The 18009-nt window shown below is 44.7% G+C and overlaps 1 protein-coding gene across 1 annotated transcript in view; it reads left to right on the forward strand.

The window, feature by feature from the left end:
* The window catches only part of MFSD14A (major facilitator superfamily domain containing 14A), a 90965-nt gene that overhangs the window by 39800 nt on the left and 33156 nt on the right, over nt 1–18009 (forward strand). The window contains exons 4-6 of the mRNA XM_063940065.1: nt 11956–12018; nt 16000–16127; nt 16207–16321. Of these exons, the coding sequence (XP_063796135.1) occupies nt 11956–12018; nt 16000–16127; nt 16207–16321 (306 nt within the window). The remainder of the gene's footprint in view (nt 1–11955; nt 12019–15999; nt 16128–16206; nt 16322–18009) is intronic.

The following is an 18009-nucleotide window of genomic DNA, read 5'->3' on the forward strand; positions in this document are numbered from 1 at the left end:
ACGGCACAGAGAATATTTACCAAGGTAATGGCGGAAATTATGGTACTCCTGCGGAAGCAAGGAGTCACAATTATCCCATACTTGGACGATCTCATAAAAGCGAGATCAAGAGAGCAGTTGCTGATCAGCGTAGCACTTTCTCTGGAAGTGTTACGGCAACACGGCTGGATTCTAAATATTCCAAAGTCGCAGTTGGTTCCTACGACTCGTCTGCCTTTCCTGGGCATGATTCTAGATAAAGACCAGAAAAGGGTTTATCTCCCGATGGAGAAAGCTCAGGAACTCATGACACTGGTCAGGAACCTATTAAAACCAAAACGGGTGTCAGTGCATCACTGCACTCGTGTCCTGGGAAAGATGGTGGCATCATACGAGACAATTCCCTTCGGCAGGTTCCATGCGAGGACTTTTCAATGGGACTTACTGGACAAGTGGTCCGGATCACATCTTCAGATGCCTCGGTTAATCACCCTATCCCCCAGGGCCAGGGTGTCACTCCTGTGGTGGCTACAGAGCGCTCACCTTCTCGAGGGCCGCAGATTCGGCATTCAGGACTGGGTCCTGGTGACCACGGACGCAAGCCTCCGAGGTTGGGGTGCAGTCACACAGGGAAGAAATTTCCAAGGTCTGTGGTCAAGTCAAGAGACTTGCCTTCACATCAACATCCTGGAACTAAGGGCCATATACAACGCCCTACGTCAAGTGGAGACCCTGCTTCGCGACCAACCGGTTCTGATTCAGTCAGACAACATCACCGCAGTGGCTCATGTAAACCGCCAAGGCGGCACAAGGAGCAGAGTGGTGATGGCGGAAGCCACCAGAATTCTTCGCTGGGCGGAGAATCACGTAAGCGCACTGTCAGCAGTGTTCATCCCGGGAGTGGACAACTGGGAAGCAAACTTCCTCAGCAGACACGACCTCCACCCGGGAGATTGAGGACTTCATCAGGAAGTCTTCGCACAGATTACAAGTCGGTGGGAACTGCCACAGGTGGACATGATGGCATCCCGCCTGAACAAAAAGCTACAGAGGTATTGCGCCAGGTCAAGAGACCCTCAGGCTATAGCTGTAGACGCCCTTGTGACACCGTGGGTGTTCCAGTCGGTCTATGTATTTCCTCCTCTTCCTCTCATACCCAAGGTGCTGAGGATAATAAGAAAAAGAGGAGTGAGAACAATACTCATTGTTCCAGATTGGCCACGAAGGACTTGGTATCCAGATCTGCAAGAAATGCTCACAGAGGACCCGTGGCCTCTTCCTCTAAGACAGGACTTGTTGCAACAGGGGCCCTGTCTGTTCCAAGACTTACCGCGGCTGCGTTTGACGGCATGGCGGTTGAATGCCGGATCCTAGCAGAGAAAGGCATTCCGGATGAGGTCATTCCTACGCTGATAAAGGCTAGGAAGGACGTGACAGCTCAACATTATCACCGTATATGGCGAAAATAAGTTGCTTGGTGTGAGGCCAGGAATGCTCCTACGGAGGAATTCCAGCTGGGCCGTTTCCTTCACTTCCTACAGTCCGGAGTGAATTTGGGCCTAAAATTGGGTTCCATTAAGGTCCAGATTTCGTCCCTATCCATTTTCTTTCAAAAAGAGTTGGCTTCTCTACCTGAAGTTCAGACGTTTGTAAAGGGAGTGCTGCATATTCAGCCCCCTTTTGTGCCTCCAGTGGCACCTTGGGATCTAAACGTGGTGTTGAGTTTCCTGAAATCCCACTGGTTTGAACCACTCAAAACGGTGGAGTTGAAATATCTCACGTGGAAGGTGGTCATGCTATTAGCCTTGGCTTCGGCTAGGCGTGTGTCAGAGTTGGCGGCTTTGTCACATAAAAGCCCCTATCTGGTTTTCCATGCGGATAGAGCAGAATTGCGGACCCGTCCACAATTTCTGCCGAAAGTGGTTTCATCCTTTCATATAAACCAACCTATTGTGGTGCCTGTGGCTACTACTGACTTGGAGGATTCCGAGTTACTTGATGTGGTCAGGGCTTTGAAGGTTTATGTAGCCAGAACGGCTAGGGTCAGGAAAACAGAGTCTTTGTTTATCCTATATGCTTCCAACAAGCTTGGTGCTCCTGCTTCAAAGCAAACTATTGCTCGCTGGATCTGTAACACGATTCAGCAGGCTCATTCTGCGGCTGGATTGCCGCTGCCAAAATCAGTTAAGGCCCATTCCACTAGGAAGGTGGGCTCTTCTTGGGCGGCTGCCCGAGGGGTCTCAGCATTACAGCTTTGCCGTGCGGCTACTTGGTCAGGTTCAAACACTTTTGCAAAGTTCTACAAGTTTGATACCCTGGCTGAGGAGGACCTTGTGTTTGCTCAATCGGTGCTGCAGAGTCATCCGGAACTCTCCCGCCCGTTTGGGAGCTTTGGTATAATCCCCATGGTCCTTACGGAGTCCCCAGCATCCACTAGGACGTTAGAGAAAATAAGATTTTACTTACCGGTAAATCTATTTCTCGTAGTCCGTAGTGGATGCTGGGCGCCCGTCCCAAGTGCGGACTTCTTCTGCAATACTTGTATATAGTTATTGCTTCAATAAGGGTTAAGTTATGGTTGCATCAGGGTTTGACCTGATGCTCTGTTATTTGTCATACTGTTAACTGGTTGTGATCACATGTTATACGGTGTGGTTGGTATGAATCTTGCCCTGGATTACTAAAATCCTTTCCTTGTACTGTCAGGTCTTCTGGGCACAGTTTCTCTAACTGAGGTCTGGAGGAGGGGCATAAAGGGAGGAGCCAGTGCACACCAGAACCTAAATTGTTTCTTAAAGTGCCCATGTCTCCTGCGGAGCCCGTCTATCCCCATGGTCCTTACGGAGTCCCCAGCATCCACTACGGACTACGAGAAATAGATTTACCGGTAAGTAAAATCTTATTTCTCTAACGTCCTAGTGGATGCTGGGAACTCCGTAAGGACCATGGGGAATAGCGGGCTCCGAAGGAGGCTGGGAACTCTAGAAAGATTTATGACTACCTGGTGTGCACTGGCTCCTCCCACTATGACCCTCCTCCAAGCCTCAGTTAGATTTTGTGCCCGGCCGAGGTTGGATGCACACTAGGGGCTCTCCTGAGCCCTTAGAAAGAAAGTATAGTTTAGGTTTTTTATTTTCAGTGAGACCTGCTGGCAACAGGCTCACTGCAGCGAGGGACTAAGGGGATAAGAAGCGAACTCGCCTGCTTGCAGCCGGATTGGGCTTCTTAGGCTACTGGACACCATTAGCTCCAGAGGGATCGACCGCAGGCCCAGTCCTTGGTGTTCGGTCCCGGAGCCGCGCCGCCGTGCCCCTTACAGAGCCAGAAGCAAGAAGAGGTCCGGAAAAACGGCGGCAGAAGACATCAGTCTTCACCAAGGTAGCGCACAGCACTGCAGCTGTGCGCCATTGCTCCTCATACACACTTCATACTCCGGTCACTGAGGGTGCAGGGCGCTGGGGGGGGGGCGCGCCCTGAGAAGCAATAATAACACCTTGGCTGGCCAAAACTCCACAATATATAGTCCCAGAGGCTATATATGTGGAAAATACCCCTGCCAGAATATGAAAAAAAGCGGGAGAATAGGCCGCGGAAAAGGGGCGGAGCTATCTCCTGCAGCACACTGGCGCCATTTCTCCTTCACAGATCCGCTGGAAGGAAGCTCCCTGGCTCTCCCCTGCAGTCTACACTACAGAACAGGGTAAAAACAGAGAGGGGGGGCACTAAATTTAGGCGCAATATATATATTATATAAAAAAGCAGCTATAGGGGACATAACTCAGTTAGTCCCTGCATTATATAGCGCTCTGGTGTGTGCTGGCATACTCTCACTCTGTCCCCCCAAAGGGCTTTTGTGGGTCCTGTCCTCATTCGGAGCATTCCTTGTGTGTGTGCGGTGTGTCGGTACAGCTGTGTCGACATGTTTGATGAGGATAATGATGTGGAGGCGGAGCAGATGCCTTTAGAAGGGATGTCACCCCCTGCGGGGCAGACACCTGAGTGGATGGGCTTATGGAAAGTAATGAGTGCACGTATAGACTCCCTATATAAGAAAATCGACGACATGCCAAATGTGGGACAGCCGACTTCTCAGCTCGTGCCTGCCCAGGCGTCGCATGGGTCATCAGGGGCTCTAAAACGCCCGCTACCTCAAGCAGACCCAGATGTCGACACTGATACTGACACCAGTGTCGACGACGATGAGTCTAACCTGATGCCCACTAAGGCCATTCACTGCATGATTGAGGCAATGAAAGAGGTGTTACACATTTCTGATATAACTACAGGTACCACTAAAAAGGGTATTATGTTTGGAGAGAAAAAACTACCCGTAGTTTTTCCCCCATCAGATGAATTAAATGAAGTGTGTGAAGAAGCGTGGGCTTTCCCTGATAAAAAATTGGTAATTCCTAAGAAGGTACTAATGGCGTTCCCTTTCCCACCAGAGGATAGGTCACGTTGGGAAACACCCCCTAGAGTGGATAAAGCGCTCACACGTTTGTCTAAAAAGGTGGCACTACCGTCTCCGGATACGGCCGCCCTCAAGGAACCTGCTGATAGAAAGCAGGAGGCGATCCTGAAGTCTGTATATACACACACAGGCATTATACTTAGGCCAGCTATTGCGTCAGCTTGGATGTGCAGTGCTGCCGCTGCGTGGTCAAATAAACTGTCAGAAAATATTGACACATTAGACAGAGACACGATCCTGTTAACCATAGACCATATAAAAGACTCAGTCTTATATATGAGAGATGCACAGAGGGAAATCTGCCGACTGGCATCAAAAGTAAGTGCATTGTCCATTTCTGCTAGGAGAGGCTTATGGACTCGCCAGTGGACAGGAGATGCGGATTCAAAAAAGCACATGGAAGTGTTACCATATAAGGGTGAGGAATTATTTGGGGATGGTCTCTCGGACCTAGTTTCCACAGCAACGTCTGGGAAGTCAGCATTTTTACCCCATGTCCCCTCACAGCCTAAGAAGGCGCCGTTTTATCAGGTTCAGTCCTTTCGGACCCAGAAAAACAGGCGTGGAAAGGGCGGGTCCTTTCTGTCCAGAGGCAGAGGTAGGGGAAAAAGGCTGCAACAAACAGCAGGTTCCCAGGAGCAAAAGTCCTCCCCCGCTTCTTCTTCCAAGTCCGCCGCATGACGGTGGGGCTCCACAGGCGGAGCCAGGTACGGTGGGGGGTCGCCTCAAAAATTTCAGCGATCAGTGGGTTCGCTCACAGGTGGATCCCTGGATCCTGCAAATAGTATCTCAGGGGTACAAGCTGGAATTCGAGGCGTCCCCACCCCACCGGTTCCTAAAATCTGCCTTGCCGATTGCTCCCTCAGACAGGGAGGCGGTGCTAGCGGCAATTCACAAGCTGTATTCCCAGCAGGTGATAATCAAGGTACCCCTACTTCAACAAGGCCGGGGTTATTATTCCACACTATTTGTGGTACCGAAACCGGACGGTTCGGTGAGACCCATTCTAAATTTGAAATCCTTGAACACGTACATAAAGAAATTCAAGTTCAAGATGGAATCGCTCAGGGCGGTTATTGCAAGCCTGGACGAGGGGGATTACATGGTATCCCTGGACATCAAGGATGCTTACCTACATGTCCCCATTTACCATCCTCACCAGGAGTACCTCAGATTTGTGGTACAGGATTGCCATTACCAATTCCAGACGCTGCCGTTTGGACTGTCCACGGCACCGAGGGTATTTACCAAGGTTATGGCGGAAATGATGATACTCCTTCGAAGAAAGGGAGTTTTAATTATCCCGTACTTGGACGATCTCCTAATAAAAGCGAGGTCCAAGGAACAGTTGTTGGTGGGAGTAGCACTATCTCAGGAGGTGCTGCACCAGCACGGCTGGATTCTGAATATCCCAAAGTCACAGCTGGTTCCGACGACACGGCTACTGTTCCTGGGTATGATTCTGGATACAGTCCAGAAGAAAGTGTTTCTCCCGGAGGAGAAAGCCAGGGAGTTGTCATCTCTAGTCAGAGACCTCCTGAAACCAAAACAGGTATCAGTGCATCGCTGCACACGGGTCCTGGGGAAGATGGTGGCTTCTTACGAAGCAATTCCCTTCGGCAGGTTCCATGCCAGAATCTTTCAGTGGGACCTGTTGGACCAGTGGTCCGGATCGCATCTTCAGATGCATCGCTTAATAACCCTGTCTCCAAGAACCAGGGTGTCTCTACTGTGGTGGCTGCAGAGTGCCCATCTTCTAGAGGGCCGCAGGTTCGGAATACAGGACTGGGTCCTGGTGACCACGGATGCCAGCCTTCGAGGCTGGGGGGCAGTCATACAGGGAAGAAACTTCCAAGGACTATGGTCGAGTCAGGAGACTTCCCTTCACATAAATATTCTGGAACTAAGGGCCATCTACAATGCCCTAAGTCGAGCAAAAGCCCTGCTCCTACACCAGCCGGTGCTGATCCAGTCAGACAACATCACGGCAGTCGCCCATGTAAATCGACAGGGCGGCACAAGAAGCAGGATGGCGATGGCAGAAGCCACAAGAATTCTCCGATGGGCGGAGAATCCTGTACTAGCACTGTCAGCAGTGTTCATTCCGGGAGTGGACAACTGGGAAGCAGACTTCCTCAGCAGACACGACCTCCACCCGGGAGAGTGGGGACTTCACCCAGAAGTCTTCCAGATGCTGGTAAACCGTTGGGAAAAACCACAGGTGGACATGATGGCGTCCCGTCTCAACAAAAAGTAAAAAAAATATTGTGCCAGGTCAAGGGACCCTCAGGCGATAGCTGTGGACGCTCTAGTGACACCGTGGGTGTACCAGTCGGTTTATGTGTTCCCTCCTCTGCCTCTCATTCCAAAGGTATTGAGAATAATAAGAAAGCGAGGAGTAAACACAATTCTCGTGGTTCCGGATTGGCCAAGACGAGCGTGGTACCCGGAACTTCAAGAGATGCTCTCAGAGGACCCGTGGCCTCTACCGCTCAGACAGGACCTGATACAGCAGGGGCCCTGTCTGTTCCAAGACTTACCGCGGCTGCGTTTGACGGCATGGCGGCTGAACACCGGATCCTAAAGGAAAAGGGTATTCCGGAAGAAGTCATTCCTACGCTTATTAAGGCCAGGAAAGATGTTACGGCAACGCATTATCACCGCATATGGCGAAAATATGTTGCATGGTGCGAGGCCAATAAGGCCCCAACAGAGGAATTTCAACTAGGTCGATTTCTGCATTTCCTGCAAGCAGGAGTGGATATGGGCCTAAAACTAGGCTCCATTAAAGTACAGATCTCGGCTCTGTCGATTTTCTTTCAAAAAGAACTAGCTTCAGTACCTGAAGTTCAGACTTTTGTAAAAGGAGTGCTGCATATTCAGCCCCCGTTTGTGCCTCCTGTGGCACCTTGGGATCTCAACGTGATGTTGAGTTTCTTAAAATCACATTGGTTTGAGCCACTAAAAACCGTGGATCTGAAATATCTCACGTGGAAAGTGGTCATGTTATTAGCCTTGGCTTCAGCCAGGCGAGTGTCAGAATTAGCGGCTTTATCATGTAAAAGCCCTTATCTGATTTTCCATATGGATAGGGCAGAGTTGAGGACTCGTCCCCAATTTCTCCCTAAGGTGGTGTCAGCGTTTCACCTGAACCAGCCTATTGTGGTGCCGGCGGCTACTAGTGAATTGGAGGACTCCAAGTTGCTAGACGTTGTCAGGGCCCTGAAAATATATGTTTCCAGGACGGCTGGAGTCAGGAAAACTGACTCGTTGTTTATCCTGTATGCACCCAACAAGCTGGGTGCTCCTGCTTCTAAGCAGTCTATTGCTCGCTGGATTTGTAGTACAATTCAGCTTGCACATTCTGTGGCAGGCATACCACAGCCAAAATCTGTAAATGCCCATTCCACAAGGAAGGTGGGCTCATCTTGGGCGGCTGCCCGAGGGGTCTCGGCTTTACAACTTTGCCGAGCAGCTACTTGGTCAGGGGCAAACACGTTTGCAAAATTCTACAAATTTGATACCCTGGCTGAGGAGGACCTGGAGTTCTCTCATTCGGTGCTACAGAGTCATCCGCACTCTCCCGCCCGTTTGGGAGCTTTGGTATAATCCCCATGGTCCTTACGGAGTTCCCAGCATCCACTAGGACGTTAGAGAAAATAAGAATTTACTCACCGGTAATTCTATTTCTCGTAGTCCGTAGTGGATGCTGGGCGCCCATCCCAAGTGCGGATTGTCTGCAATACTTGTACATAGTTACTGTTAACTAAAGGGTTATTGTTGAGCCATCTGTTGAGAGGCTCAGTTGTTTTCATACTGTCAAACTGGATATAGTATCACGAGTTGTACGGTGTGATTGGTGTGGCTGGTAAGAGTCTTACCCGGGATTCTAAATCCTTCCTTATTATGTCTGCTCGTCCGGGCACAGTGTCCTAACTGAGGCTTGGAGGAGGGTCATAGTGGGAGGAGCCAGTGCACACCAGGTAGTCATAAATCTTTCTAGAGTGCCCAGCCTCCTTCGGAGCCCGCTATTCCCCATGGTCCTTACGGAGTTCCCAGCATCCACTACGGACTACGAGAAATAGAATTACCGGTGAGTAAATTCTTATTTTTTAGGCTTATTAGTTTTAAAGTAGGTCTAAGGTTCTAAAACACAGGTTCTCAGACTCTGTCCTTAAGACCCCACACTGTTCATGTTTTTTCAGATCACCTGTGGATTTTTAAACTGAGTGGGGTCCTGAGGTCTGAGTTTGAGAACCACTATTCTAGAGTACTGTAGAACTATAGCAATTAAGTATGCAATTCAAATTTGATGGAATATCAACAGGACTGATCAGCTTATGCTTGAGATAACTGCAAGAAGTTTTTCTCATGTAACATAAGTGGTTTGATAAACCCAATAAAACACCTCCAGCAGGTTTTTGTTTTTATTTAATTTTTTTTTTAACAGAGGGATACAGAAGGAACAAAAGGGGTAGCAGGGTTACATAGAACGCCAACCTCTCTGTTAACAATTGTATTTACACAAAATTAACCCATACATTTAGGGTGATGGATGTCTGCCAGCTCACGCGGGGGAGAAAATGGTTATTTATAGCCCAAAGGAGAAATAAAATAGGGGAGAAGCAGTATGTTTATGTCGTGTTATTTCTAGAGATGAGCGGGTTCGGATTTAACGCCAGAATTAACGCCAGTTCGGTTTTATCCGGATTTTTCTTATTGGCTATCCAAAACACATGACATCCGTGAGCCAATAAGGTGCCGTTTTGAGAACCGAGTAAATCCGAGTAAAACTGAGTAAAACCGAACCCGCTCATCTCTAGATTTCCTCCACTCAATAAAGTCCCTATGTTTGTGGAAATCTGACATTTCTTTTGGGGTTGGATTAGTAGCATTGGTATCACCTTATTATTATGATTGTTGAACTACAATATGTTCTCTCATGAAATTGTTAAACATTTGATTCTCCCACCTGCTTTATTTATTAAGACCTTTTCATAGAAAATGCACTAATCAGAAAATAAAAAATTATTTATTTAACTATAAAAGCGAACACCTAATTACACCACGTTCACCAGTGTCAGGGAATGGACAACATCACTTCCTCAGGATTGGGAATAAATTTCAAACAAATTTATGGCATAAACTGCTATATTAGGCATAGCACTCCACTACAAGACATTACATAACCATGCATTGTTATATTAGGCATAACACTCCACTACAAGACATTACATAGCCATACATTGTTATATTAGGCATAGCACTCCACCACATAGACATTACATAGCCATACATTGTTATATTAGGCATAGCACTCCACTACAAGACATTACATAGCCATACATTGTTATATTAGGCATAGCACTCCACTACAAGACATTACATAGCCATACATTGTTATATTAGGCATAACACTCCACTACAAGACATTACATAGCCATACATTGTTATATTAGGCATAGCACTCCACTACAAGACACATTGTTATATTAGGCATAGCACTCCACTACAAGACATTACATAGCCATACATTGTTATATTAGGCATAGCACTCCACTACAAGACATTACATAACCATACATTGTTATATTAGGCATAACACTCCACTACAAGACATTACATAGCCATACATTGTTATATTAGATATAGCACTCCACTACAAGACATTACATAACCATACATTGTTATATTAGGCATAGCACTCCACTACAAGACATTACATAACCATACATTGTTATATTAGGCATAGCACTCCACTACAAGACATTACATAACCATACATTGTTATATTAGGCATAGCACTCCACTACAAGACATTACATAGCCATACATTGTTATATTAGGCATAGCACTCCACTACAAGACATTACATAACCATACATTGTTATATTAGGCATAGCACTCCACTACAAGACATTACATAACCATACATTGTTATATTAGGCATAGCACTCCACTACAAGACATTACATAACCATACATTGTTATATTAGACTTAGCACTCCACTACAAGACATTACATAGCCATACATTGTTATATTAGGCATAACACTCAACTGCAATACACTAGATAGCCATACATTGTTACATGGGGTTGGGGCTGGGAGATCGGCGCTGGTGATCCCGGCGGTCAGCATACCGACCCCGGCAGCAGAATGGTGGGGGGTGGTGTGCTAGCGCAACAAAGCCCCTAGCGGGCTTGGTGGGAATAGTCCCTGTCAGTCGGCATGCCGACTGTCGGGCTGTTAAGCGGGCAGGATCCTGATCGCCGGTCACATGACCGGATCCCATTATATTTGGGATATCACTCCACTACTAGACACTACATAGCCATACATTGTTATATTTGGCATTGCACTACACTGCAGGACACCATATTGGTATACATTTTTAGGCATAGCACTCCACTGCAGGACACTACATGGTATAAATTGTTATATTAGGCATAGCACTCCACTGCAAGGAACTATATTTATGTACATTGTTATATTAGGCATAGCCCTCAACTGCAGGACACTACATTGGTATAAATTGTTATTCTAGGCATAGCACTCCACTGCAGGACACTACATTGGTATAAATTGTTATTCTAGATATAGCACTCCACTGCAGGACACTACATTGGTATAAATTGTTATTCTAGATATAGCACTCCACTGCAGGACACTACATTGGTATACATTGTTATATTAGGCATAGCACTCCACTGCAGGACACTACATTGGTATAAATTGTTATATTAGGCATAGCACTCCACTGCAGGACACTACAGTGGTATAAATTGTTATTCTAGATATAGCACTCCACTGCAGGACACTACATTGGTATAAATTGTTATATTAGGCATAGCACTTTACTGCAGGATACTGTGTTTTTATAATGTTATATTGGGCATAGCACTCCACTGCAAGGAACTATATTTGTATACATTGTTATATTAGGCATAGCACTCCACTGCAGGACACTACATTGGTATAAATTGTTAAATTAGGCATAGCACTCCACTGCGGGATACTACATTGGTATTAATTGTTTCATTAGGCATAGCACTTTACTGCATGATACTGTACTTTATTTTTATACATTGTTATATTAGGCATAGCACTCCACTGCACCATACTAGTTAGCTTTAAAAGCACTCTAAGCAATAATTTGGACCATCTGCCTTTTAGTTTGGTTTGGAAGGTCAACTAGAAATCTAAGGTTTACTGCTTTGACTTTCCTTTTTATCATAAACTCTTTGAGTGAACATAATGAGTGAACATCATTATCTGAATTTGTAGTCCATGATAATTCAGTTGTATCTGTAATAAGTGATGAGTGTTTTCCTCTCTCTATACATTTTTTTTTTTTTATTGGTTGAGGAACAAGTTACTCATAATCCACAGTATGAGTCACTGTCATCCATTCCTGTACTGATACATGCTAAGTGCTGTATTCATGTCTGTTTCCTGAGCACTAAATAACACATGCTGTCCCCATGTTTGTTGTCACCTATGCAGGTTTTACATGAAACGTTCCCCAAGCACACATTTCTGATGAATGGCCTCATCCAGGGCGTAAAGGTGAGGTGTATGCTCATCATTGGAATCTGAAACCTTTACATTGATTTTTGTTTAAATACCCAGTATGGGAGTATGGTATTGCTACTGACACTATCACTTTGTAGTAGTTTATTTTCTACATGGTATTCTACATGAAAAATGCAGTGTGTATGTATGTTGTATGTGCGTGCATATATATATATATATATATATATATATATATATATATATAAAGAATATATATATATATATATATATATATATATATATATATATATATAAGAATATATATGCCTGTGGAGCGCTCTTATTTGACAAAATATTCAATTTGTTTTTTTTGTTTTTATATAGATATAAATCGAGGATGATTTTATCTGTACCTCATAGATGTATACACCCAGATGTTAAAAAACACATCTTTTTATTAAAATGTAAATAACATAATAAAAAAATACATTTCTGTACTCAACAATATTGATCATTAAATAAACATGTGTTTGTTCAATTTTTGTTCATACAATAAAAACATTAAATTGTGTTTATTTTCACCAAGGGACACTATTTTTTGATTGTTATTTACATTTTAATAAAAAGATGTGTGTTTTTTAACATTTGGGTGTATACATCTTTGAGGTACAGATAAAGTCATCCTCGGTTTATATCTATATAAAAACAGAAAACAAATAGAATATTTTGTCAAATAAGAGCGCTCCACAGGGATATATATTCTTTGTATCTATTTCCATTCGATCCTTATCGGCAAGGGATTATTTTCCTGTGTTGAAGCTGCCCAAAGAGAGTAGTGTTGAACAAAAAACAAATTACATTAAACAAAATAATTGACTTCAAGGCTGGTTAAATTTATAATTTTATATCTTAGCATTAAGGAACTTCTTATATATATAATATATATCACACAAAAATAATACTATGATGCTTCATATAAAAAAGCAGGGCCTTCCTATCTCTAACTGTTTATTATCCAGTTTTTTTCTTTGTTTCCAATTGTAAAGCGCAACGGAATTTGTTTGGCCGGGGGCTAGCTGCACAGCACTGTGGCTGCGGAGGGCTGGTGTGCTTGGGGGTAACTCTTTAGTTGTGTGGCCGTGGGGGTTAGTTTGCCTGGGGGTGAGGAAAGCTGCACAATAATGAGGGGGGGTATCAGATTTTTTTGGGAGGGGGAGGGGTCGTCTGCCTTCTAGAGTTTCTAAAAATTTGTGAAGGCCTCAAAGACATCTCAATAGGTTGAAGGTTTTGAATTGAAATAAACATGAAGATGATAAAACCATGAGGTAGTGTTTTTCGTAATTTGTTTTATTTTTAACTGCCGTTTTATTTTTTCAGCCTATCCAATTAGGCTCCCGTTTTTTTGTGCCCGAAAAATTTACAGTTCTCTCGCGAAAATGCAGAAGATTTGTAAAAAGTCATGGACTTAAGTATTTTCACTACCGTGTTCTCGGTAAATAAAAAAATAAAAAAAATAAAGCTAGTTGCCAGGGATTTGGTTTCACCTGTCTGAGGCAGGCAAAACAAAATTCCTGATATGTGCTAAGATCTGGGCTAATTGGATTTGAGCCTGTGAGATGTGTGCTGAGTGGTCTGTGCTAGATTGCTCAGCACACATCTCTACCGTATGTACTGTACTCCCCTTAAATGTATTGGAGTTGTTTAACCTTTAAGAATGTTGTGGTTTTCTTCTGTCCGTTAGGATTGTTAGTGGATGAGTTTGTGGAGTCATAGCTGATTACTTGCAGATTTAGTACCTCTGTGATCAGGTACACCTTCCATAATACCCGATAAGTGCTGGCATCAGGGCTAATAGGATAGCCCTGGCGATCCTATTAGCAACAGTAAAGTACAGCTGCTAATAGGATACCGTTCATTGGGGCAGATGTATTAACCTGGAGACAGCATAAGGAAGTGATAAACCAGTGATAAGTGCAAGGTGATAAATGCACCAGCCAATCAGCTCCTAACTGTTCATTTACATATTGGAGCTGATTGGCGGGGCCGCGCATCGTTCATCGCTGGTGCCTCCACACTCAAAGATATGAACGGTATCTCATTAATTAATGAACTAGATCGTTCAAAACTTTGAATATTATCGCCCCGTGTGTAGGGCCTATTAATCCGTGCATCTGGTCCTCTCTTGTGATTACCGATGAGAATAGCTCATTTAATTTGTCTGCAATGTCATTATTGTTTTTGATTAAGACTCCCAGCTTGTCCTTTAAAGGGCTTATACTCTCCTTTAATCTTGTGCTGTTGATATATTTAAAAAAAAATTGGGGTTTCCTTTGCTTTGCTTTCTTTTGCTACTAGCTTTTCATTTTCTACTTTAGCCGCTCTTATTTCTGTTTTGCATATTTTGTTACAACCCTTATAGTGCTGGAATGACTCCTCATTCCCGTCTGATTTGTATTTTTTACGAATGCTCGCCTTTTTTTTTTTGCCCATTAGTTCCTTTAATCCTTTTTTTTTTTAAGCCTCACTGGTTTGGAATTTATAGTCCTTTATTTGCTGCCCATGGGAATAAATATGCGACTAACGAACAGCGATTTTAATATCTCCCATTTCTCCGTAGTATATTTTCCTTGAAACAAAATTTCCCATACAATGTCCCTTAAAGCTTCCCTCATCATGTCAAAGTTGGCTTTGCTAAAGTTTAGGGAGTCCTGGTTGAGCCTATATAGGGGGACATGTACTAAGCAGTGATAAAAGTGGAGAAGTTGCCCATGGCAACCAATCAGCTGCTCTGTATACTTTTATAGTATGCAAATTATAAATGTTATGTCAATGCGGATTGGTTGCCATGGGCAACTTCTCCACTGGCTCACTTCTCCACTTTTATCACCTCCTTAGTACATGTCTCCCATAGGACTGCTTCTGAAAACTTATATTGAATGTGACCATATTGTGGTCGCTGTTTTCCATGGGCTCCCCTACTATAATATTTGATATCAATTCCCCATTGTTAGTTAATACCAGGTCTAAGATTGCATTGTACTTAGTTGGTTCCTCGATTAGTTGAAGCAAGTAGTTATCATTTAGTGTGTTTAAAACCATTATTAACCCTAGCAGTATCACATGAATCATTTGTCCAATTTATCTCCAGATAGTTAAAATCTCCCATCACAATTACGCCTCCTACGCCTGCTTTTTCAATTTGCGTCCGTAACATTTCCTCATTAGACACATTAATACCAGGTGGCTTGTAGCATAGCCCCAATACTATCTTTTTTGTTCCCTTTCCCCCACATGCAATTTCTACCCATATGGTCAACTGGAACAAAAGGTTGACCAGGTCAAAAGGTCGACATGACAATGGTTGACAGAGTTTTTGGGCCAAATCTTGTATATATCCTGTTGTGTGTCCGTCAGTACAAACAAAGCCCTTTGCAGGCTCGGTGGCTCGCTGCGCTCGTCACAGGTTCTATTCCCATTCCACGAGTAGGAATAGTCCCTGTTGTTCGGCATGCCGACTGGCGGGATAGTCAGTGTTCGTGATGCCGGCGTTGTGACCGGCAGTCAGGTGACCCGGGTCACTCGTTGAAACTGCCCCTCAACATGGGTCCTACCCATGTTCAACCCTGGTCGAGACCTAAGTAGGATTGCTGGACTTACAATGACGACCGACTCAGCAATAACCCGGGTTTTTGACTTGGTATAAGAGGGGTATTAGAGGGCTGACTGCATAATGGGTAATTGGGTATTTCGTTTGTATATGTTTATATTTCGTCTGTTTTATACAAACAAGTTTTACTGATGTACCAGTAACCTTTCCTGTGTAGTTTTCTGTGACTGATTTATACGTTCCTAGTTAATTATAAATGTGTTCATTTTGTCATGGGATTACAATGCATCTTCAGTAAACTGGTTATGTCAATATAAAATTAGGTCATGTTTGGCTTGTGCATGTAGGGACCCATCTCTATGTATTTGCATGGGTAAAGCATATAGCAGTTGTCACTGGCATTAATCTCATTAATGATCTCCCTCCAGGGTTTATTGTCCTTCCTCAGTGCACCTTTGATAGGGGCACTGTCAGACGTATGGGGAAGAAAGTCTTTCTTGCTGTTAACAGTATTCTTCACCTGCGCTCCCATACCACTGATGAAGATCAGTCCATGGTATGTAGTAATGTTTGCTTTGCATACAGTACACATGTGTCTGTGTAACATTTTAACACGCTGATTCTTGTTTTTATAGGTGGTACTTTGCAGTTATATCTGTGTCAGGTGTTTTTGCTGTCACCTTTTCTGTGGTATTTGCTTACGTGGCAGATATCACACAGGAGCATGAGAGGAGTATGGCGTATGGACTGGTAAGTGCATTACTGAGCCGTCAACCACTGCAAACACAAAGGTTCCCCTATCAGGTCCCCTTTAAATATTACAAGCTATAGGAATCAATATATTTTCTAAATTTTACAGTACAGGTATATGTAATTTTCTTATCTTGTGTCTAATGCATTGATCTGCTGTGCTAGCTCTCTGTACTAGCTATTTATCATAAGTTAAGACATATAGGGCTAGATGCATCATCGCTTGGAAAGTGATAAAATGGAGAGTGAAAAAGTGGCAGCCAATCAGGTCCTAACTACCATGTCACAGGCTGTGTTTGAAAAATGGCAGTTAGGAGCTGATATCCTCACCGCTAGCCGCTAAGTTCCCACCATTGAATATAATGGAGGGAGCTGTGCGATGCGCTGTCACAGCGATCAGCCAATCAGGTGAGCGCAACGAAGTTGCGCTTCCTGATTGGCTTAGAGACCTGTCAGTGACAGCTGTCACTGACAGATCTTAATCGTGGAAAGGTGTCCCATGTGTCAGCATGGGACCCCTTTCAGTCCGTTTTTGGTGCGGGTAAATGCGCTTTCTTTTTTTGCCAAGTACGTGGATTTATCTCTGGAGCCTGTTGAGGTGAGTATATTGATCTTTTATTTTCAGGTACCCCGGGATTCTACATGGAGAAGAGGACCGATGTCGGCGTGTGAACATAGGTAAGTATGTGTGTGTCGGCAGTGTGTAATAAAGTTTTACTGTCGACGGTGTCTGTGTCCTGTTTTTATTTGGGTATTTTTTTCCCAGTAGTACTACAGGTACCAGCGGGCCCGTTTTTCTCCCGCATGCTGGTACTTGTGGTTCTCCAAGTACCAGCTTGCGGGGGAGGCTTGCTGGGACTTGTAGTACTAATGGAAAAAACAATATCTTTTTTTTTAACACAAAGGCTATCAGCCCTCCCATCCGCAGCCCATTGGATGGGGGGGGACAGCCTCGGGCTTCACCCCTGGCCCTTGGGTGGCTGGGGGGGGGGGACCCCTTGATTGAAGGGGTCCCCACTCCCCCAGGGTACCCCGGCCAGGGGTGACTAGTTGGATATTTGATGCCACGGCCGCAGGGCACTATATAAAAGTGACCCCCGGCTGTGGCATTATCTGTCCAGCTAGTGGAGCCCGATGCTGGTGTTAAAAATACGGGGGACCCCTACTCGTTTTGTCCCCCGTATTTTTGGCACCAGCATCAGGCGCAGAGCCCGGTGCTGGTTTTAAAAATACGGGGGATCCCTGCCCGATTTTTCCCCTGCATTTTTAGAACCAGGACCAGCTCGATGAGCCCGAGGCTGGTTATGCTTTGGAGGGGGGACCCCACGCCATTTTTTTTTCGGGTTTTTCCCCGTTTTTCCCCGTTTTTTAAAATCGCGGTAAAATCCGCAAAATCGGCCGATTTTCGCCCGCGACTCTGGCGAATCCGTTTTTCATTGCATATGGTGAATTCCGGAAGCCACCTTCCGGAATTCACCTGGCGAATTTGGTCGAATTGAAAAAACGGCGATAATTGCCGCGATTTCGCCCGCTATTGCATATACCCCATAGGGCTAGATGCATCATCGCTTGGAAAGTGATAAAATGGAGAGTGAAAAAGTGGCAGCCAATCAGGTCCTAACTACCATGTCACAGGCTGTGTTTGAAAAATGGCAGTTAGGAGCTGATTGGCTGGTACTTTTTCACTC

Source organism: Pseudophryne corroboree, chromosome 9 (genome assembly GCF_028390025.1).
Source record: "Pseudophryne corroboree isolate aPseCor3 chromosome 9, aPseCor3.hap2, whole genome shotgun sequence".
Lineage (NCBI taxonomy): Eukaryota > Metazoa > Chordata > Amphibia > Anura > Myobatrachidae > Pseudophryne > Pseudophryne corroboree.